Source organism: Orycteropus afer, unplaced genomic scaffold (assembly GCF_000298275.1).
Source record: "Orycteropus afer afer isolate SDZICR_OR568_19922 unplaced genomic scaffold, OryAfe1.0 scaffold00070, whole genome shotgun sequence".
In the NCBI taxonomy this organism is placed as follows: domain Eukaryota; kingdom Metazoa; phylum Chordata; class Mammalia; order Tubulidentata; family Orycteropodidae; genus Orycteropus; species Orycteropus afer.
In genome coordinates, this window is record NW_006921657.1 from 9,126,356 (window position 1) to 9,145,116 (window position 18,761).

Genomic DNA, 18,761 nt, shown 5'->3' on the forward strand with positions numbered 1-18,761 from the left:
ACTAGGGTAAATATTGAAGCAGCTGAAGCAATAAACAATCACTTATTTATATACTTATATGTATAAGAAACCTTAGGCTCACAAAAATATACATGTTTTAAAACAGAAATCTAAGGCACACAAAATACTAAAACAAGTCAATGAAATACCCTATTGTACATACTCAAGAAGCAGAAATCTATTTGTACAAGATGATGGTCTATCAATTGACATTTTGTTATTTACAATCCCTTCATATTCCTTTACTTGGTTTAGTCAAAAGCTTGAAACTTATACTTTGCACCATATATTATTTTAATATAAGTTATGAGTTTTTCTTTAGAGAGCTTGCTGGACTGTTTCCTTTTGCACCAAAAGTATGAGTGTTAGCAGTTGTGGGCTTCCTATGGCATTTCCGAGGGAGAAGCACCATTAGGTTTTCCATATTCCCAAGGAATCTGACACTTTTAATATTATAGCACCTCTGCATTTTAACAGAATCAAGTATTTCATTGAAAGTTCTTGTTCTAAACAATTTTAGTTGGGCAATTATTTTAGTTTTGGTATAAAATGAGTCAATAAAGAATGGGAGCAAATAGTAGGACTAAAATAAATGGAATGTCTATTTTCCTGTTACCTAGACCTCAGGCAATTGTCAGAGAAGATAAAATGTTATTTTCCCCAAACTAATATGCTAAGATAAACTACTTCAGATTAGTTTTGATGGACAAAACCATGCTTCTAATACCAATCCTAAGGTTTATTTGGGCTGTGAGTGGGGATGTGATGATGATAAAAATTTATCTTTAAAACATTTTGATGTGAACTTTTTTCTTATTTTATACCAGATTGACTTTCAGAACAAATAAGGCAATTTGGGAAGGATAGGGCTTAGCTAATTTATTTTTGTACTATCACCTTGAAACATTGGAAGCATTTGACTCTTTAGAATCCTATTCTGTCCAATCTCCTTTTGAAAACACCTGTCATGGATTAAATTGAGAAAGTTGGGATGAAGGTAAACGGGGGCCACTGTTGCTCACTAAATCAGAAAGAGACCACTCTTAATTAGTTCCAAAGAAAAATGTTAATCAATATTAGTAATATGTATCCTAATTTCTGTTTTAGATAATTGACAATTTTTGCATTATCTATTTTATATAAGTAGCTAATATTTGAATGAGAAAGGACACATTAAAAAAAAAAAAAAAACCATATACGTGATTAGAATACATACTGCAGTTAACAAGATGGAACTCTACACAGCAAGAATAAATTTCTCTTGTATGCAAATATGCACAAACAATAGACAATGGGATTCTTATACTATTTCAAGTTACTTTTAAAAATAGAAAGTGCTTTTAAAATATATATTTACAATTTATGAACAGCCTCCAACCATTACTAACAACAATGAATTATTTTATGCAGAAGTATTTTAAGAGAAAACATTTCATTGGTTTATTTCAAAGGAATATGCCAATTTTCTAGCAATGATTGGAAGATGTTGGAACAATGGCACCATAAAATAATAATTTCAGCTTATTTTTAACTGTGTGGATGTGGTTCAGCACCAGGAGCTGTGTAGAGTTAACACTGTGTATCTTGATTTTACATCATAGAACATGAACCTGTTAAAATCCTCTAAAAATGACTCTTGTTCGATAGTAAACAGACTTAATTTAAAGCACCAAACTGAGTGATTCTATCAAGGTTAACACCTAACCAAAACATTTCTTTATGTATTTAAAACTATAAAATTTTAATTTTTGCTTAAAATGTGCACTTTCTACCAATTGTCAAAATATAATCACAGTTAAGAAATCCCCACCCCATTTTTTTTTTACCTCAGCTTCAAATGGGTGAGATGAAGACAGTAAACGACAACATGACTTTCTTTTAACAGCACCTTGAAAAAATACACTGCACTAGCAAAGGCATTAAGAAGGGGGGGAAAGCTTTCAGACCCAATGGTTATAGGGCCCTGCAACATGTGTGAGAGCATAAGGGGACACGGTGACAACATTATCATGGGTTAATGTTAATGCTTTATGAGACGGAATTTGGTTCAATTCATTAACTTCAGGGGACAGTTCAGGACCTTCATTAGCTGCCTGGTCTTTCTGCTCTGAAGTCTTAGTTTTCTTATTCTTAGCCTCTTTAGCCTCAAATTTAATTTTGTTTAGTTCAAAGCCGTGTTGAGGCTTATTCAGGTTTTTGTGCTGGTAGAAGACAAGGGAGAGGCGTGTAGGATGATTCCGGTTTGGATGCTCAACAGGAGTTGTAGCATGAAGCTCTCGCCGGGCACACTCAATCAAAACAGAGCCATGGGCAGGTGCTATTGCCACCCCACCAATATTGGCATCCAAGAAGATATGCTCACTGTCTGACCAATACTCATCGATGTGGGGTAATTTCTCCTCAGCAGGTGACAAGGGATCATCTGAAAGGGGATCATCAGAAAGAGGCTCATCTGCTTCAGAATGCTGCTCATCTTCTTCCACGACCAAGGGAGCAAGTTCATGAAGAGAGGTGATGAACGAGGGCTCCTGGTTTGGCTGATCAGGAGTTAGCTGCTCAGTTGGACCAGTGGGAGGCTCAGAATAAACCAGGGAATCTGTCGTGGGAGTAGACAGGGTGGGGAAAGGAGCCGATTCATCAGACTGTGCAATTCCAGTGCTTTCCCCAGCAGCTGCATTAGCACCACTGAGTCTGGCAGAAGGCATTGTGCAGTGGGGACTGCTACTTCTTTCTGAAAACCTGTAGGAGACTGCTGCATCATTCTTAAATGGAGCTGTTGTGGCCGAAGTACTCTTAGGGGACCAGGAGAAGCCTGGAGATAAGTTGGCCTCTTTCACTGGGTGAGGAATGGATGGGATCAGTGAGTAGGTTTTAGTGTTGTCTGAACCTTTGAAGATAAAATGTGGTTCAGTGTCACTTTTTATTTCAGGTTGCAAGGTCTCGTTTTTACACCCTAAACAGAGAAAAGGACACCAAAGGTGAAGATAAACACAAAGTACTGTTGGTAATTGTTGTCTTTAAAGAGTATTTTTAAGGAGAAGTCTAAAGGATAATGTAACAAAACACTGATATTGGCAATATTGCTCAGTATTATTTTATATCAAGTCAAAAACACACAGTACAGTACACACACATAGACATAATATGTAGTTTGTAGTAGTTTGGTATACTTGTTCACCTAACAATTTTCCTTAAAGAGTTCTTCCCTTGGAAAATAATCATAAATAAATGCAAAGATTTAGCCAAAAGAATGTTCATTGATTGTTGTTGTTATGTGCCACTGAGTTGATCCTGACTAATAGTAATGTTGTAGGACAGCGGAGAACCGCATATGGGGTTTCCTAGGCTGTAATCTCTATGGGAGCAGACCGCCAGGTCTTTTCTCCCATGAAGCAGCTGGTGAGTTCAAACTGCTAACCTTTTAGTTGGCAGCTGTGCACTTAACCATTGTGCCATGAGGGCTCCTGTTCATTGATGATAATAGTAAAATATTAGAAATAACTTAATTGGCCATGAAGTAAATAATACAACCATATATTGGAATGTTGTTGTTATGTGCCGTTGAGTTGGAACCGACTCACAGCGACCCCTCCTTGGGTTTCTGAGGCAGTATCACTACGGAAGTAGATTTCCCCATCTTCCTTCCGAGGAGTAGCTGGTGGGTTTGAACTGCCAGCCTTCTGGTTAGCAGTCAGTTGCTTTAGGCACTATGCTACCAGAGCTCCTATTAGAATATTATCTAGGTGATAATATAGAATAACAGTTAAAGAGATGCATTTTAGGCAATACATGATCTAAATTTTTATGAAGTAAAATAAGCAATAGTTTGTAAATATTTCTAGGTAATGAAAGTATCCTAACTGTCAAAGTTAATTATTAATCAAAGGGAAAGTATATAAAAATTTTAGGTTGGAAATAAGGAATTTGTGACCCTTTAAAAAATAGAAAAAATAGAGCAAATTTAAGCTTTCTCCTTTTTACTATACAGGCAGATCATTATTATCACATTGGTTTGTGTGCATAATCTACTTTAAATCTACACAAATTTCAGGTCAAATGGAAACTTTTATTACTTTGAAATTTAAGAAAAAAAATGGTGGAATTTCAAAAGACAAAACTTTTAGTATCAAGAAATAGAAAAGGTGAAAAACCTGCCTTGCTTTTAAATAGTTAATACTATGACAGTAAACTTTGATTTACTTTAGAAGATCTGCAATTCTTGCCTCAGACAATATAACATGGTGTCATGACCATTCTTCATTTCTACAGAGAAAACATACATAAGATCCAGGTAATGGTACGTGGAAAGGCCTGTACTGTTACCTGTGACTGCTTCTATTCTGCATCTATTGTTATAGAGGTCAAGTATCAACAGAATGGAAATCATGGGAAGGAAGAGTTAAAAGAGTAATGAGTCTTCAGCCTATACAACTATGAAACCACAAGAATTAGATGGTGCCAGGCTACCACTGGTAAAACACTTGGAGGGGGATCTATGTAGGAGATCCTGGATAGAATGGGAGAACAATGTGAAACAAAACTCAAAATCATTTGGAAAATAAATAAATAAATAGACACCAGGTTTGCTGGTCTGATAGAGCCTGCTGGAACCACTGAGACTATGGATCTTAGCTGCCCTTCAGGTCTGGAACTGAACCCACTCCTGTGGCTTCCAGCCAAACAAAAGTCAGGAATATGAAGTAAACATTTACACTAGGTAGATATATTCCTTGGAGATAACAATCATGGGAGAATAGAAGGGCTAGGTATGCACAGGGAGACAGCTCAGGGGGCAGGAGTACATGGAGGGAAGGACACAGGGAAGAGGTAACTATGGGGAGGAAATGGGTAAGGAGCTGTTACATTGTGGGGAATTGTATTCAATGTCATGAGACAAACTGTATGTGAACTGCTGTATGGGAAGTGAATTTGCTCTGTAAACTTTCACCCAAATCACAATAAAAAAAAAAGAGTAATGAGTCTTTTGCTGAGTTGGATATACCTCAAAAAAGTTCTTATGGGTAAGAGCAGAAAAGGGCATTGTGCATATGGATACTAATAGGGTATATGCTGTAAGAAGATATCCAAAAAAGTACATCTGAAAATGATTTACATTTAACCAGCACTTGTTCTATGTAAGGATACTGTTGGGAATGACACAGGATAGCAAGTATTGGTTGCACTTGTTTACAAGAAATATGGAATAAGATATATGAACCATAAAGTAAACCTAAATTTAATATCTATAAAATGGAGTTATAAGTAAGGAGTGATAATTGTCCCATCTTGCATCTTCAATATTTCTCTTTACAGAATCTTTTTCAGCAGTGTATCAATACACGCCCTGCCATTTCTCACATCTTAAAAAAGCAAACCTCTCACAAATACAAAAACCATAGAAGTGAAGATGAAGTATAATCCCAAGTTTGAATATAAGTATTAATTGATGTATTTTTTTCTCCTTAGAAAAATTGGTAACATTAGATGGGGCAGGCAATGTATAAGATGAACTTTGAACATCTTGTACTAGGGACCAATAAAATCATCACACAATCAGAGTGACAAAAGAACTCAGAAGCCAATATGAAAGGGTTTCTAGTGACTATAGATGGGATAATTTGAGTATTTTAAAGCATTTTAAAATTTAAACACATATACACTCCAAAAATACACTGCAATATAAATGATGGTAAAATCCATGAGACCATAATCCTATTAATTTTTTAAAAAAATTGATCACATTGGAAGATACTTGAGAACTAATTAGTATGCTGAAAATTACTGACTAAAGGTAAATAACTGGGCCTTTATCCTCATTTCCCTGGGAGTATGAACTCTATACCTCAGAATTAGTAAGTTACTGATAAAGACAGTATTGTTTGTTTTAAAAAGATCAACTAACAACTAAAAACAGAACAAAAGTTTGTTAGTTCTACTGAAAGAATAGATCTAGACAATGATCATAGGTGTTTCTAAAACCATTAGGTACAAAACCTATAGGGGATATTGTAAGTGATCAGGTTGACAACACATTGACCCATAGATCAACCTAAATATTACAAAGAGAGACCCTCAGACATTACTTGCTTCCTGTTGTGGTGCAATAGGAGTGTACAAAACACCATTAGTATTCTTGCCATAAAAACCACTGCCATCATAGTTGAACCTGTGGGCTTGGGACCACAGTTGTAGGGGACATCAAGCTCAATTGGCATAACATGATACACAAAACATTGTTCCACCTCCTATTATGGCGAGTAGTGACTTGGATCTTAAAAGCTTGCAAGCAGCCATCTAGATGTAACAATGAGTCTCTCCTCATCCAGAGCTAAGAAGAATGAAGAAAACCAAAGATTCATGGAAGCAATTAGTCTTAGTGACCAGTACACCATGCGATCTGCAGCTTATATGACTATGAGACTAGAAGAACTAGATGGTGCCTCGCTACCACTGTCAACCACTCAGAGGGGGAATCTATGTAGAAGATCCTTGATAGAGAGGGAGAACAATGTGGAACAAAATTCAAAATCATTTGGAGCAAAAAAAAAAAGGGGGGGACCAGGTTTGCTGGTGTAATAGAGCCTGGTGGAACCACTGAGACTATGGCCCCTAGGTGCCCTTCAGGTCTGGAATTGAACCACACCTTTGGCTTCCAGCCAAACAAAAGACAGGCATGGGAGTTGAATATTTACCTGAGGTAGATACACTCCTTGGAGAGAGCAATCATGGGAGAAAAAAGGGCTGTTTATGCACAGGGAGACAGCTCAGGAGGCAGGAGTACATGGAGGGATGGACACAGGGAAGAGGTAACTATTGGGAGGAAGTGGGACAGGAGCTGTTGCGTTGGGGTAAATTGTAATCAATGTCATGAGATAAAGTGTATGTGAACTACTGTATGGAGAGTGAATTTGCTCTGTAAATTTTCGCCCAAATCACAATAAAAACCAAACCAAACCAAAACAAAACCACTGCCATCAAAGTCAGTTCCAACTCAGAGTGATCCTATAGGGCAGAGTAGAACAACCCCATAGGTTTCCAAGGCAGCAAATCTTTACAGATGCAGACTGCCTCATATTTCTCCTGCGGAGCAGCTAGTGGGTTCGAACCATCAACTTTCTGGTTAGCAGCCCAGTGCTTTAACCACAGCATCACCAGAGCTCCTTATTCTTGCCACAGTATTAAACAAAACAAAACAAAATAAAACAAAAATCTAAATTTAATCAAACCTTCAGATCTGCATTAATTTATAGGAAATAGAAGGGACCGTATACATATTAACTGACAATACAGGAAGGCAACCAGCAAAATCAGTCTCTACAGCAAAATGGTTTATTCTGTAATGAAAAGCAAAAAGCAAAGCAAACCAAACCAAACCAACAAACAAAAAAGAGGAGTAAAAGAAACTTTAAATTAAAAAAGAGACAAGCCATATAGCAACTAAATATAATGTGTAGCCTTGTTTGGATAGATACTGATTTAAAGAAACCAAATGTTGAAAAACAAATTCAATTATGAGATATATGGAGAAATGTGAACACTAATTGGTACTAAGCCATTATTGGTTTATTTTCTTGTTTATTTTTATAGTGTTATGGTTATAAAGATTCCCTACCTTTTAGTGACACATATAAAATGATATGATTTCTGTAATTTGTGTCAATATAATCTAAGGGCAGGGGTCTGGGTGAAGGTATAGAAGAAACAAGAATGTACTGAAAAAATTTTAAGCTGAGATACGAGTATATGATGAGAGGCAAGTTCATTAAACACTTTTGTGAACTTTGTATATTTTTAAATTTTTCATTAAAAACAAAACAAAACACTCTCAACCCTATAATCTTCACTGCATTCCATTTATCCCCTTTATAGGAAATTGCCTCAAGAATCTGTCTCATTTCCTTAGAACCTATGCCATTCATTCATTTCTCTAGCAGAGTCCCTATCCCTAATAACCTTCACATCTAATGGTCAAATCTCAGTCTTTGTTTCATTTGACATAGGAGCAACACTTAACATGTTGGATCACTCCAACTTTGAAACAGTTTCACTCCTACCTCACCAGATCTTCTCAGTCTCTCATGCTGGTTCCTTCTTATCCCAAATTGGGTACTGCCATGACTACTTCTTGGGTTTCTGTTCTATCTTCCTTAAGTTGGTGGTAATCATTCAGCCTCATAGTTCTAAATACAATCTGTATGCTGTTGACTTCCAAAATGATATATCTAGCCTGGACTGCTTCACTAAAAATAATTCTTTTATTAAAATGTCTATGTAACATCTCCTCTTGAATGTTTTAATAGGCCTCCAGAACTTGACACATCTAAAACTGAGCTAATCTCCTCCATTTATCTCTTCAAACCTACTCTTCTCTCCACCTTCCTCATCACAGTGGATAAGGGCTGCATCCTTTCAGTTTCCCGAGGCTAACAGCATCAGGGTAACCCTTCCTTTGCTCTTACATTCCATGTTTAACCTATCTAAAAAAAGCCTTTTGACTCTACATTCAAAATGTATCAAGGATCAGACATTTCTCATCTCCACCTCATTAGGAATCCTCCTGGTCCAAGTCTCATCATATTTCTCCTGGGTTAGTAGGATAGCTTCCTATGGCCTTTCTGCTTTTCTATCCTGTGTCCCCTTTATTCTAGTCTCAAGCTAGCAACCAGTGTTATGTCTGAGCCAGTTCATAGTCCTTCTATATTCTGAAATCTCCAGTAATTTTTCTCTGACTCACAATAAAAGTCTTCAAAGTGGTTTACCTGTCTGATATCTATTAATTCTCTATTTCATACTCTGCTTTAGCCACACTGGCCTGTTAGTTCACTTCAAACATTTAAGGTAAATTCCTGCCTCTGGACCTTTGTACTTGTCATCTCTTCCAACTTGAACATTATATTTCCAAAGATCAAAATTGCTAACTCTCATTTCCATCAAATGCCACATTCCCAGTGAAGCCTTATATGACAGCCCAACCTTCCTGTTCTTTCACTGTTGCATTTCTAACACCTAGACCAAGTTCAAAGTGGTGCTTGGTAATTTTTGTGGACTGAATTACTTAAGTTAATGCTTTGGGTGATTCAGGAATTTTTAAAAAGGAATAAATAGAAAAAAATACCAAGAAATAGTGAAAGGTCATTTTTTGGTTGCCTTTTCCTTTTCGCACATATATAAAATAATAAAGGTTCCAGAATAATTTTTTCTCTAAAATTTTTCTTTTCATAATGCCTTATCTCTAAGAGAGCTGCAAAGATAACAAAGAGAAAAATAAGGTACCAGGGAAAGTCCACACCCTGCTGCAACTCAGTGTTGTGAATAGAAAACTAGTAGGTTCCCTAAGGGGCTCACCTAAAAGCGGCAGTGATGAAGTCTTACTGTTGATTGTTGTTGAGTTATTCTTCCGCTTGATCCGAGGAATGAGTTTCTTCTCCACTGCCCTTATCTTATGAGCAAGCACTTCTGTCATCATTGCTGCTCTCTTCTTCCCAGAACGAGGAACAGGCAGTGTAAAACGTGTTCTTTTTTTGCGGCAAGGTGTGAGGACCTCGATGGCCCCAGATTTGATCTTTGCTTCCAATCCTTCCCTTGAGCCAAACTCATCTGTGTCTGAAAGTTTATAAAGAGGTAGCACATGGAGCTGCTCATCTTGAGGAATAACACCCAATGAGCGGTTATCTTCTCGTGTTAAAGTACAAACCTGATAGGAAGAAAACATGAAATGGGAAATATAGGTCCTGGACATTTACCATTAGTTATTCCTAGCTGTGCCTTGTCGCCACTGTGAAAAGAATCTGGATTTCCATTTGGTAGGTGTTGGTATATTAGTTTTAGATAAATATATCCTATTTCAAACCACTCAAATCTAATTCAATTCTAATAACTTATCAGTTGTTTGTAACGCAAGCCAATATAATTCTGAGTTGATTTGATAAGTACATGATAATATTATTTGTAGTTTACATATTATAGTTTTTTCTAGATGTACCTCATTATTACCACATGCTTAACTTCAGAAATGGTTATTGAATTGTGTTCACGGTCTCCTCACAAAATATTAACTACAGAGGAAAGATCCCTGTGTAGGGCAAAGGGTTTGCACTCAACTAATAGCATGAAGGTTGGAGGTTTGAACCCAGCCAGAGGTACCAACACCATGGAAAAAAAGGCCACCAAAGAATACATCCAAGAAAAATCTATGGAGCAGTTCTAGTCTATATAGGGTCACCATGAGTTGGAATCCACTTGACATCGACCAACAGTAACATTGAAAAGATAGGATTTTTGCCGACACAGCACCCTGTTTCTTAATTTAACTAATGGCACAATCCCTTCGTGGTGGGGGTAGGGGTCCTTGATCATAATGAAACATTCTAATTTTCTGGGCTTTAAGACTTTTTCACTCCTGCTTTTAAGTGAGATTTCTTTATAGATTTTTTTTTTCTGCCCTTTTTGTCAGGGTGAATTTTATTTTCTTCAGTAAATAAATTGAGAAGTGTCAGTAGCAAAGGAAGAGGAACAAGAGAGATTTCTCTTTCTACAGACATATATTCTCATACTAATAGTTAAAAAAATAGTTTCTCTGCCTTTCTTTTGGACCTGAAATAAGATAGCTTAAATTTTTTTCTGTTAAATATAATCTATTTCAGCCCTGCTTCTTACTTTAAAAGTTATGCTTATTCATTGTAGAAAAATGAAAATATAGAACCATATGCAGAAAATGCCTGGCTTTGGGTAGCTAATATGAATAATCTGCTTTATAAAATCATAATTCTATTTTGTAATTCTTTTCAAATGTTATTTAAAAAATCTATCAAAAATATGTCCAATGATTTCTTCATTTCTCATTAGACTTTTCCCTAGAGCTAAGAGTTATTTCTTAGATAGCAGAGATACTGTAAGAATGTGAATAGGTGAAATGGACAGATTTAGATTATTTTCAAGGAGGTTAAGGTTTCATACACGAACTTAAAGATACAGGTTGGTAAATCAAGGTAAGCTCTTTTGTATCACTGTTTTCTCAATATCTATCCACATTTACCAGGAAAACTTGAAATACTGAACTCTCCTCAGTGTAATCTGATAATAACTTATTAAAAAGTTTTGAATATAAGAATCTTCCATCAGTCTATTTTTGATTCAGTCATTTTTATTTGTCCATACAGAGACTATTTGTTCATACGGAGACTAAGAAAGGAACCAAGATTAGACATTGGGAAGCATAAATATACAGAGTAGGCAAGGGAATGAGGCGGAAGGAGAGTCAGCGGTAGAATTTCAAGAATCCAGGATATCAGCGATCAAGAAATTAGGAGTGATGACAAGTCCCAGGGTAAGAGTTTGTTCTGTAAGTAACCAGAACAGCAGGGTCAAAGAACACAGACAACAGGAACAAAAACTTAGTTTGGGCTCTGAACCTCATCTGGACCATCCTCCAGCCTGTTCATAGATATTCTGTAATGAGGACAAGTGATGATGATGTATCACTCTCCAGCTAGGATGCGAATTCATTTAATCTGAACATTTGGAAAATAATACTTGTCTCAAAGAATACCATCAGCATTAATGAAGAGCAGTCATCTTCACTAATTAAAAGTTTATTTGGCCTGTGAATTAGTCACATATTACACAAGGAAGGAGGCTGGTTTTTGACAGATTTGTTTACAAACTTCCGATCACATTGTAAGAGCCTGTGTTGCTGTTAGGTTGCTGTTAGGTGGAACTGAATCATCTCCGACTCATAGCAACCCTGTGTACAACAGAACAAAACACTGCCCAGTCCTGTGCCAGCCTCATGATGCTTGCTATACCTGAGGCCATAATTGCAGCCACTGTGTCAATCCATCTTGTTGAGGGCCTTCACCTTTTTCGTTGACTCTCCATTTTACCAAGCGTAAGAGCCTGTACTTATGTCTTAATGAAGGATCCAAATTTCTACACAAGTCAAACAAATTGGTACTGTTCAAATATAGAGGCAATCACTCTCTGATGATCTCTTGTTTTACCAGGTGAGAAAAACCAATGTCATTTCCTTGACCAAAGGCTATTCCATGATTTTTACTGGTTCTTCTGCCTTATATTTTGACTTCAAGCTATGCATATGTGAGTATTTACATATCTATAAACACATTGCAAACCTCAATGCAAATATTTCTGTTGAATTTGGAATATTAAGTATTAATAAAAATATTAAAAAATATTAATATTACTCCATACATACCGGCATAAAAGAACCAATATGCATTAAAAAGATGGTAAGTTTAGCAGTTTCCTCCCCAAAATGCTGAGGTCCAAATAGCAAAAAGAAACATTAAGTAACTCGCTCAACTTTGTACTTAACAGTTTGACAGCACAGAACTGCTGTTCTAAATAATCATGTACTCATGTCTCCTAGTAAACATACCACAATTAGGTATATAATTCAACTCTTTCAATAAAATATTTGTTTCAGGTAGATTCTGTAAGTTTTTGGAAATGGACTGACAATAAAATTAATAGATGCTGCCTAAAGGTAATCTTATACATCATAATTTGTCACCACGATAGTCAATTGTATTCAAGGACCACAGTCTAAATGCACAGTGATGAAGCCTGTGGAATTGAAGGCCTCCCAGGTACATACCACAGTGCTTCCATTATTCATGTTGTGAATGTCCCTGTGAGGATGGGCACAGAAGTCCAGGCAAGCAGTGACCCCAGAAAAAGGCCGACCTTCCTTGCTGCCAAGCCGACATTCTCGGGCAACGTGCTCATATTCTACCTGAAAAAGAAATTATGAGACACAGCTTTAAGGGACAGAAAGAATCACCTTCGGAAAAGAGGAAAAATAATTTCCTGGCAAAGTTCCTTCAGTTACTATTTGGACTTCTGAGTTCTGAGATGATAGTGTAATGCTATAATGAGTAGATGTAACTTGGTGACATTCAGGATTAAAGGACTTGAGAATTTGGCAATCAATGACTTTATGACCGGAGGCAGGGTGAGGATATTACTTCCTACTAGTGATGGATAAACAAGTAGATAAGCCTAAATTGTTATATTAGGGAGAAAGACTGAAAAAAAAATGCATTAAAAACATACAGAATTTTCCATGATTATAAAAAATAGAGATGCCTACATTTCATGAACCATTTAAAAAACATAGATTTATGCATATTTCTAAAAGTAAAAGTTGGAATTTAATACAATATTATTTAAATACAAAAAAATTAAAGATGTAAATAATATCAATGTCAGGTTATGTTAAACATGTGAAAAAAATGCACTTATAATTTAGGTTGTTCTCCTTATTCCATCATCAGGAAAGATTTCTCATCTTTTAGTTGTTCTTTGGCTTCTCATTATTTAGCTTCAATGCTTTCTGTTTAGAACTGTGGCTTTTCAGTATTAGTTCAGTTTTTCTTATTTATTTCCTTTATTTAAACGTTTCTACTCTAAAATATGATTTTCTGTCTTTAAGTCCTCTCTATTCTAATTTGTGGAGTCCCTGGGTAATGCAAATGGTTAAGGTGATCAACTGCTAACCAAAAGCTTAGTGGTTTGATTCCCTTCAGAAGGCATGTGGAAGAAAGTCCTGGGAAACTACTTTCAAAAACTCACCGAAGAAAACCCTAGGGAAGCCTACTGCCACACATATGAGGTTGCTGTGAATCAGAATTGATGATGGCAATTAGGTCTAATAGACCCTAGGGAATTTTTAAAATAGAATCAGAATATTAAGATAATAAGGAGTCCTAAAGATATTTTTAGGAGCTCTGGTAGCATAGTGCCTAAGGTACTTGACTGCTCACCAGATGGCTGGTGGTTCAAACCCACCAGCCACTCCTCAAAAGGAAGGTTGGGCAATCCTACTTCCGTAGTGATACTGCCTCAGAAACCCAAGGAGGGGTCGCTATGAGTCGGGGCCGACTCGACGGCAAACAACAACAACAACAACAAAGATATTTTTAAAAATCTGACTTATGAACATAGAAGAGAACACGTATATGACAAAGTAATTATAAAATAGGCACCTTATAAATATATTCCTTTTAGAATTTTTTTGCTATAATTCATATGCCATAAAACTGATCCTTGGGCAGCCATCACAAACAAACCCCATATCCATTAGTAGTCATTTTCCACAACCCCTGCCCCCCCCGTTCCTGGCAACAAGTAATCTTCTGTCTGATTGGATTTACCAAATCTATATTTCATATAAATGGAATTTATATTTCATATAAATGGATTCATGCTTTTTATGTCTGCCTTCTTTCAGTTAACATGTTTTCAAGGTTTATCCATGTTGTAGTATCTGTAAGTATTTTAATTCCTTTTTATAGCTAAAAAACATTCTATTGTATGGATATACCAGATATCATTTATCCATTCATGAATTGATGGACACTGGGCCACTTCTACTTTTTTGCCATTATATAAATACTACTATGAACATTTGTGTACAAATTTTGGTATGAATATATGTTTTTAATTCTCTTGGATATATACCTAGAATTGTTGGGTCATATGGTAACTCTGTGTTTGACTTGGATGCTCTAGTGCTGTAGTGCCTAAGGCATTTGACTGCTAACCAGAAGGCTGGAAGTTCAAATTGTTTTCCATAGTGATTGCACCCTTCTATATTCCCACCAGCAATGCATGAAGGTTCTAATTTCTCTACATCCTCCAGCAACTGTTACTGCCTGCCATCTTAGTGGGTATGAAGCAGTACCTCATGGTGGTTTTGATTTGCTCTTTCCTAATGATTTGTGATGCTCAGTAGTTTTTCATGTGCTGAGTGGGCATTATATATCTTCTTTGGCAACATGTCCGTGTAATTCCTTTACTCATTTTAATTGGTTTGTCTTTTTATTTATCAGACTTAAGATTTCTTTATATATTCTGTCCCTAATCATATACATAATTTGCAAATATTTCCTTCCATTCTGTGGGTTCTCTTTCTTGGAGGTAATCATTTGAAGCACAAAGTTTTCATTTTAATTAAAAGTTTTCATTTTAACTTTTAGCTCTTACATTTAGATCTTTGATCCATTTTGACTTTATTTTTATATATGGCATTAAATAGGGGTCCAATTTCAACACTTTTGCACCTAAATATATCCCAGAATCATTTGTTGAAAAGATATTTTTCCTCTTACTGAATTGTCTTGGCAATCTTGAAAATCAGTTAACCATAAAGTCTCAATTCTATCTTATTGATCTGTATCTATCCAGTCTTAGGTCAGTACCACACTACCTTGATTACTATAACTTTGTAGTAAGATGTGAAATCAGAGATTCTGAGTATTCCAACTTTGTTCTTCCTTTTAAGATTGGTTTACCTATTCTGTATATCTTGCAATTCTATATGATTCTTAGGATAATTGTTGCCAAATTCTGCCAAAAAGGTGTGTGGGGGGGGCAGCTGGGACTTTTGACAGGAATTGCATTGACTCTATAGATCAAAGTAGGGAGTATTGCCAGTCCTGGGTGGCACAAGTAGTTAGGGATCAGCTTATCCACTGGCTCCAGATGAAAGGCCAGGTGATCTACTTCCATAGAGATTACAGCCAAGAAAACCTATAGAGCAGTTCTACTCTGTAACACATAGGGCCATGAGCTGGAATCAACTCAATGGCATGAGGTTCACTTTTTGAAGTTTGTCATCTTAATAATACTGTCTTTCATTCCATGAACATGGATGTCTTTGATTTTTATTAGTGATGTTTTGTAGTTTTCAGTGTACCATTGCTGTATTTGTTAAATTTATTCTTAAGTATTTTATTATTTTTGATAATATTATAACTGGAATTATTTTCTTAATTTCATTTTTAGATTGTACTTTGTGAATGTATATAAATACAATGTTGAATAAAAGTGGCAATTGCAAACATCCTCATCTTGTAATTGACTTTAGATGGAAAACTAAGTCTTTTAACCATTAAGCATTATGTAAGCTGAGTTTTTTTTTAATGTTCCACTTTATATTGTACAGTGCCTATTTTACTTATTTTTCTGTTCAATAATTTATACACATTTTGTTTTGTGATATTAGTTTGAATCCCTTAATGTAATAGTACTTTTCCCCCTTCCTACCTCAGTTCCCCATTTCCATTCCTCCTTCTTACTTGTCCCTTCCTGCCTTCTAGGCTCTGTTAATGATGTAAATGATGTCCTTTTGGTCTCCTGTGGTTAATTGTTCTGAGGAATACTTTCCTCAGGAGTCTTATTGTTCATTTTATAGGTCCATCTATTGTTTGGCATGTCCTTTTTCTTTCTTCTATCTTTAATGTCCTCAGAGATGCCCCTACTTCTTGGCATCCCAGGAGTGCATGTTTGTCATTTTTAATTTATCTAGAATCTAGAAGGGCCACTAGTTGCTGGACTACACCCATTTTTAAAAAAATGCATTTTATTGAAATATAATTTATGTACAGTGAAATACACAAAACTAAAGTGACATGGATCAATGCTTTTTTTTCTTGGAGTGTTCCCTCCCCTCCCCTTCCACCCTTGGCAACCAATAAAAAAGTTTCCCTCCATATGTAAACCTTTCCTTGACCCTCCTCAATAATAAACTAATACTATATTTGTCCTTCTGTGATTGACTTATTTTACTCAGCATAATGTCCTCCAAGTTCATCCATATTATGCGGTGTTTTGTAGACTCTACATTATTCTTTAGTGCTGCATAGCATTCCATTATGTATATGTACCACAGTTTGGTCATCCACTCTTCTGCTATAAATCTTAGAGATAAATCATTTGCCAGATATGTAATTATCAGCAAATATGAATTTGTTGCTGTCATTTTTGTTATGTGCTCTTTCGTGGTGTCGATTTCTTTGTTCCATATAATTTTCTATGCTGAGATCATTTTGTTTATGAATCATGTTATCACTTCCTTCATTGCTATTGTTTTAGTATTTGCTGAATATTTATGCTGGTCCTCTTTTTTGATGTGAAGGTTTATCATTTTTCTTTGAGGTTACCCTGTGATTTACAGTTTCCTTCCCAATTTTAGAACAGTCTGTTCTATCTTGTAGTTGTCTTGACTTCCCTACCATCTAGAAGTTCTATAATGACAGAGTTTTTTCCCTCTTTTTGGTTTGTAGTTGTCTTCCATTGTCAATTGATGTCTCTGGTTCCCTGTTTATAATCTTGTAGGCTTATTTACTTTGGATACTTCCATAGCTGGGTTGGTTTCTGGGTTATATCATCATGTGTGTTAATGGTCAGTTGTTGTTGGCTGTTGTTGGTTCTCTATCCAAAGGGCACCCTTTATTATCTCTTGTAAGGTTGGTCTGCTTTTAAAAAATTCCCATAATTTCTGCTTATCTGGAAATGTCCTAATTTCACCATCATATTTGAGGGACAGTTTTGCTAGGTACATAATTCTTGGTTGGAAATTTTTCTCTTTCAGGGTTTTATATATACCATCCCATTGTCTTCTTACCTGCATGGTTTCTGTCAAGAAACTCGAGCTTAGTCTTATTGGTTGCCCCTTGTAGGTAACTTTTTGTTTTTTTCCCTGCTGCTTTCATGATTCTTCCTTTGTCTCTGGTTTTGGTAAGTTTGATGATGATATATCTGGGTGATTTTTTTGGGGGGGGTCTATCCTGTTTGGGGTAGTTGGACTTCCAGAATGGATATATTCTAATCTTTTATCACACCAGAGAAATTCTCTTCCAACAAATCTTTGACAATTTTTCCTGTGGTTCTATTTGTGTCTTCTTGTTTTGGAATTCTGATTACACATAGGTTATTCTTTTTGATGGTATCCCACATGAACCTTTGGCTTTCTTCATTTTGTTTTGATCTTTTCCTGATTTATCCCTTTCCAAAGAAGTGTTCAGGTATTTGCCTTCAACCTAATTTTTTCTTCCATTAATTCAATTCTGCTCCTTTGCCCATTCAATGTCTTATCTATATCTGAAAATTTAGTGTTAATCTTCTGAATTTCTGTGTGTAGATTTTGTATCATTTCTAATTTTTCATTTATTTTATCATTTTGTTCTTGTATCATCTTTTGAAGTTGTTGTAGGTTTCCTCTGTGTTTTCCTTGATCTGTCTCTCAATTCATTGGAGATACCGAAATACAATTCTTTTTCATTCCTTCTCAGGGAGCTCCAATGCAGCATTTTAGGCTTGTATCCTGGTCCCTTCTTTTTTCCTGATTTACCGTGCTTCTTTATGTGGACTGTGATGCTCTGTTGTCTCTGAGGCATTGTGATGTTTTTGTGTTTATATTAATTGGTGATTGTATGTTGGACTAGTCTCTTTTTCGTTTTTTCCAAATGATTTTGAGTTTTGTTCCACATTGTTCTCCCTCTCTATCCAGGATCTCAAACATAGATATCCCCCTCCAAGTGGTTGACAGTGGTAGCCGGGCACCATCTAATTCTTCTGGGCTCACAGACATATAGGCTGTGGATCGCAAGGTGTACCCATCCCGAGGACTAATTGTTTCCATGAATCTTTGGTTTTCTTCATTTGTCTTTGCTCTGAGAGGAGAGACCTATCATTGCATCTAGATGGCTGCTTGCAAGCTTTTAAGATCCATGTTCTGCCAATAGAGCTTGATGCCCCCTGTGGTCTTGTCATATTTTTTATTTGTATAGAGATGATGGCAAGGTTTTTGCCCTTTATTCAATAATATGGTATACATTACATTGATTAATTTTCATACATTGAACCAGCCTTGCATTTTTGTTTTTACAATTTTTATTTCTGGAAATAAAAATTATAGACTTGCGAATATAAGTGCCATCAGGGAGTTTTTTTTTTTT

At 36.0% G+C, this 18,761-nt stretch overlaps 1 protein-coding gene across 1 annotated transcript in view; it reads right to left on the bottom strand.

Moving 5' to 3' along the window:
* Nucleotides 1-1,940: 1,940 nt before the first annotated feature.
* The window catches only part of TET1 (tet methylcytosine dioxygenase 1), a 170,978-nt gene continuing 154,157 nt past the window's right edge, over nt 1,941-18,761 (bottom strand). Inside the window, exons 10-12 of the mRNA XM_042780920.1 lie at nt 12,617-12,754; nt 9,346-9,694; nt 1,941-2,953 (exon numbers count right to left, since the gene is read on the bottom strand). Coding sequence (XP_042636854.1) covers nt 1,941-2,953; nt 9,346-9,694; nt 12,617-12,754 — 1,500 coding nt within the window. The remainder of the gene's footprint in view (nt 2,954-9,345; nt 9,695-12,616; nt 12,755-18,761) is intronic.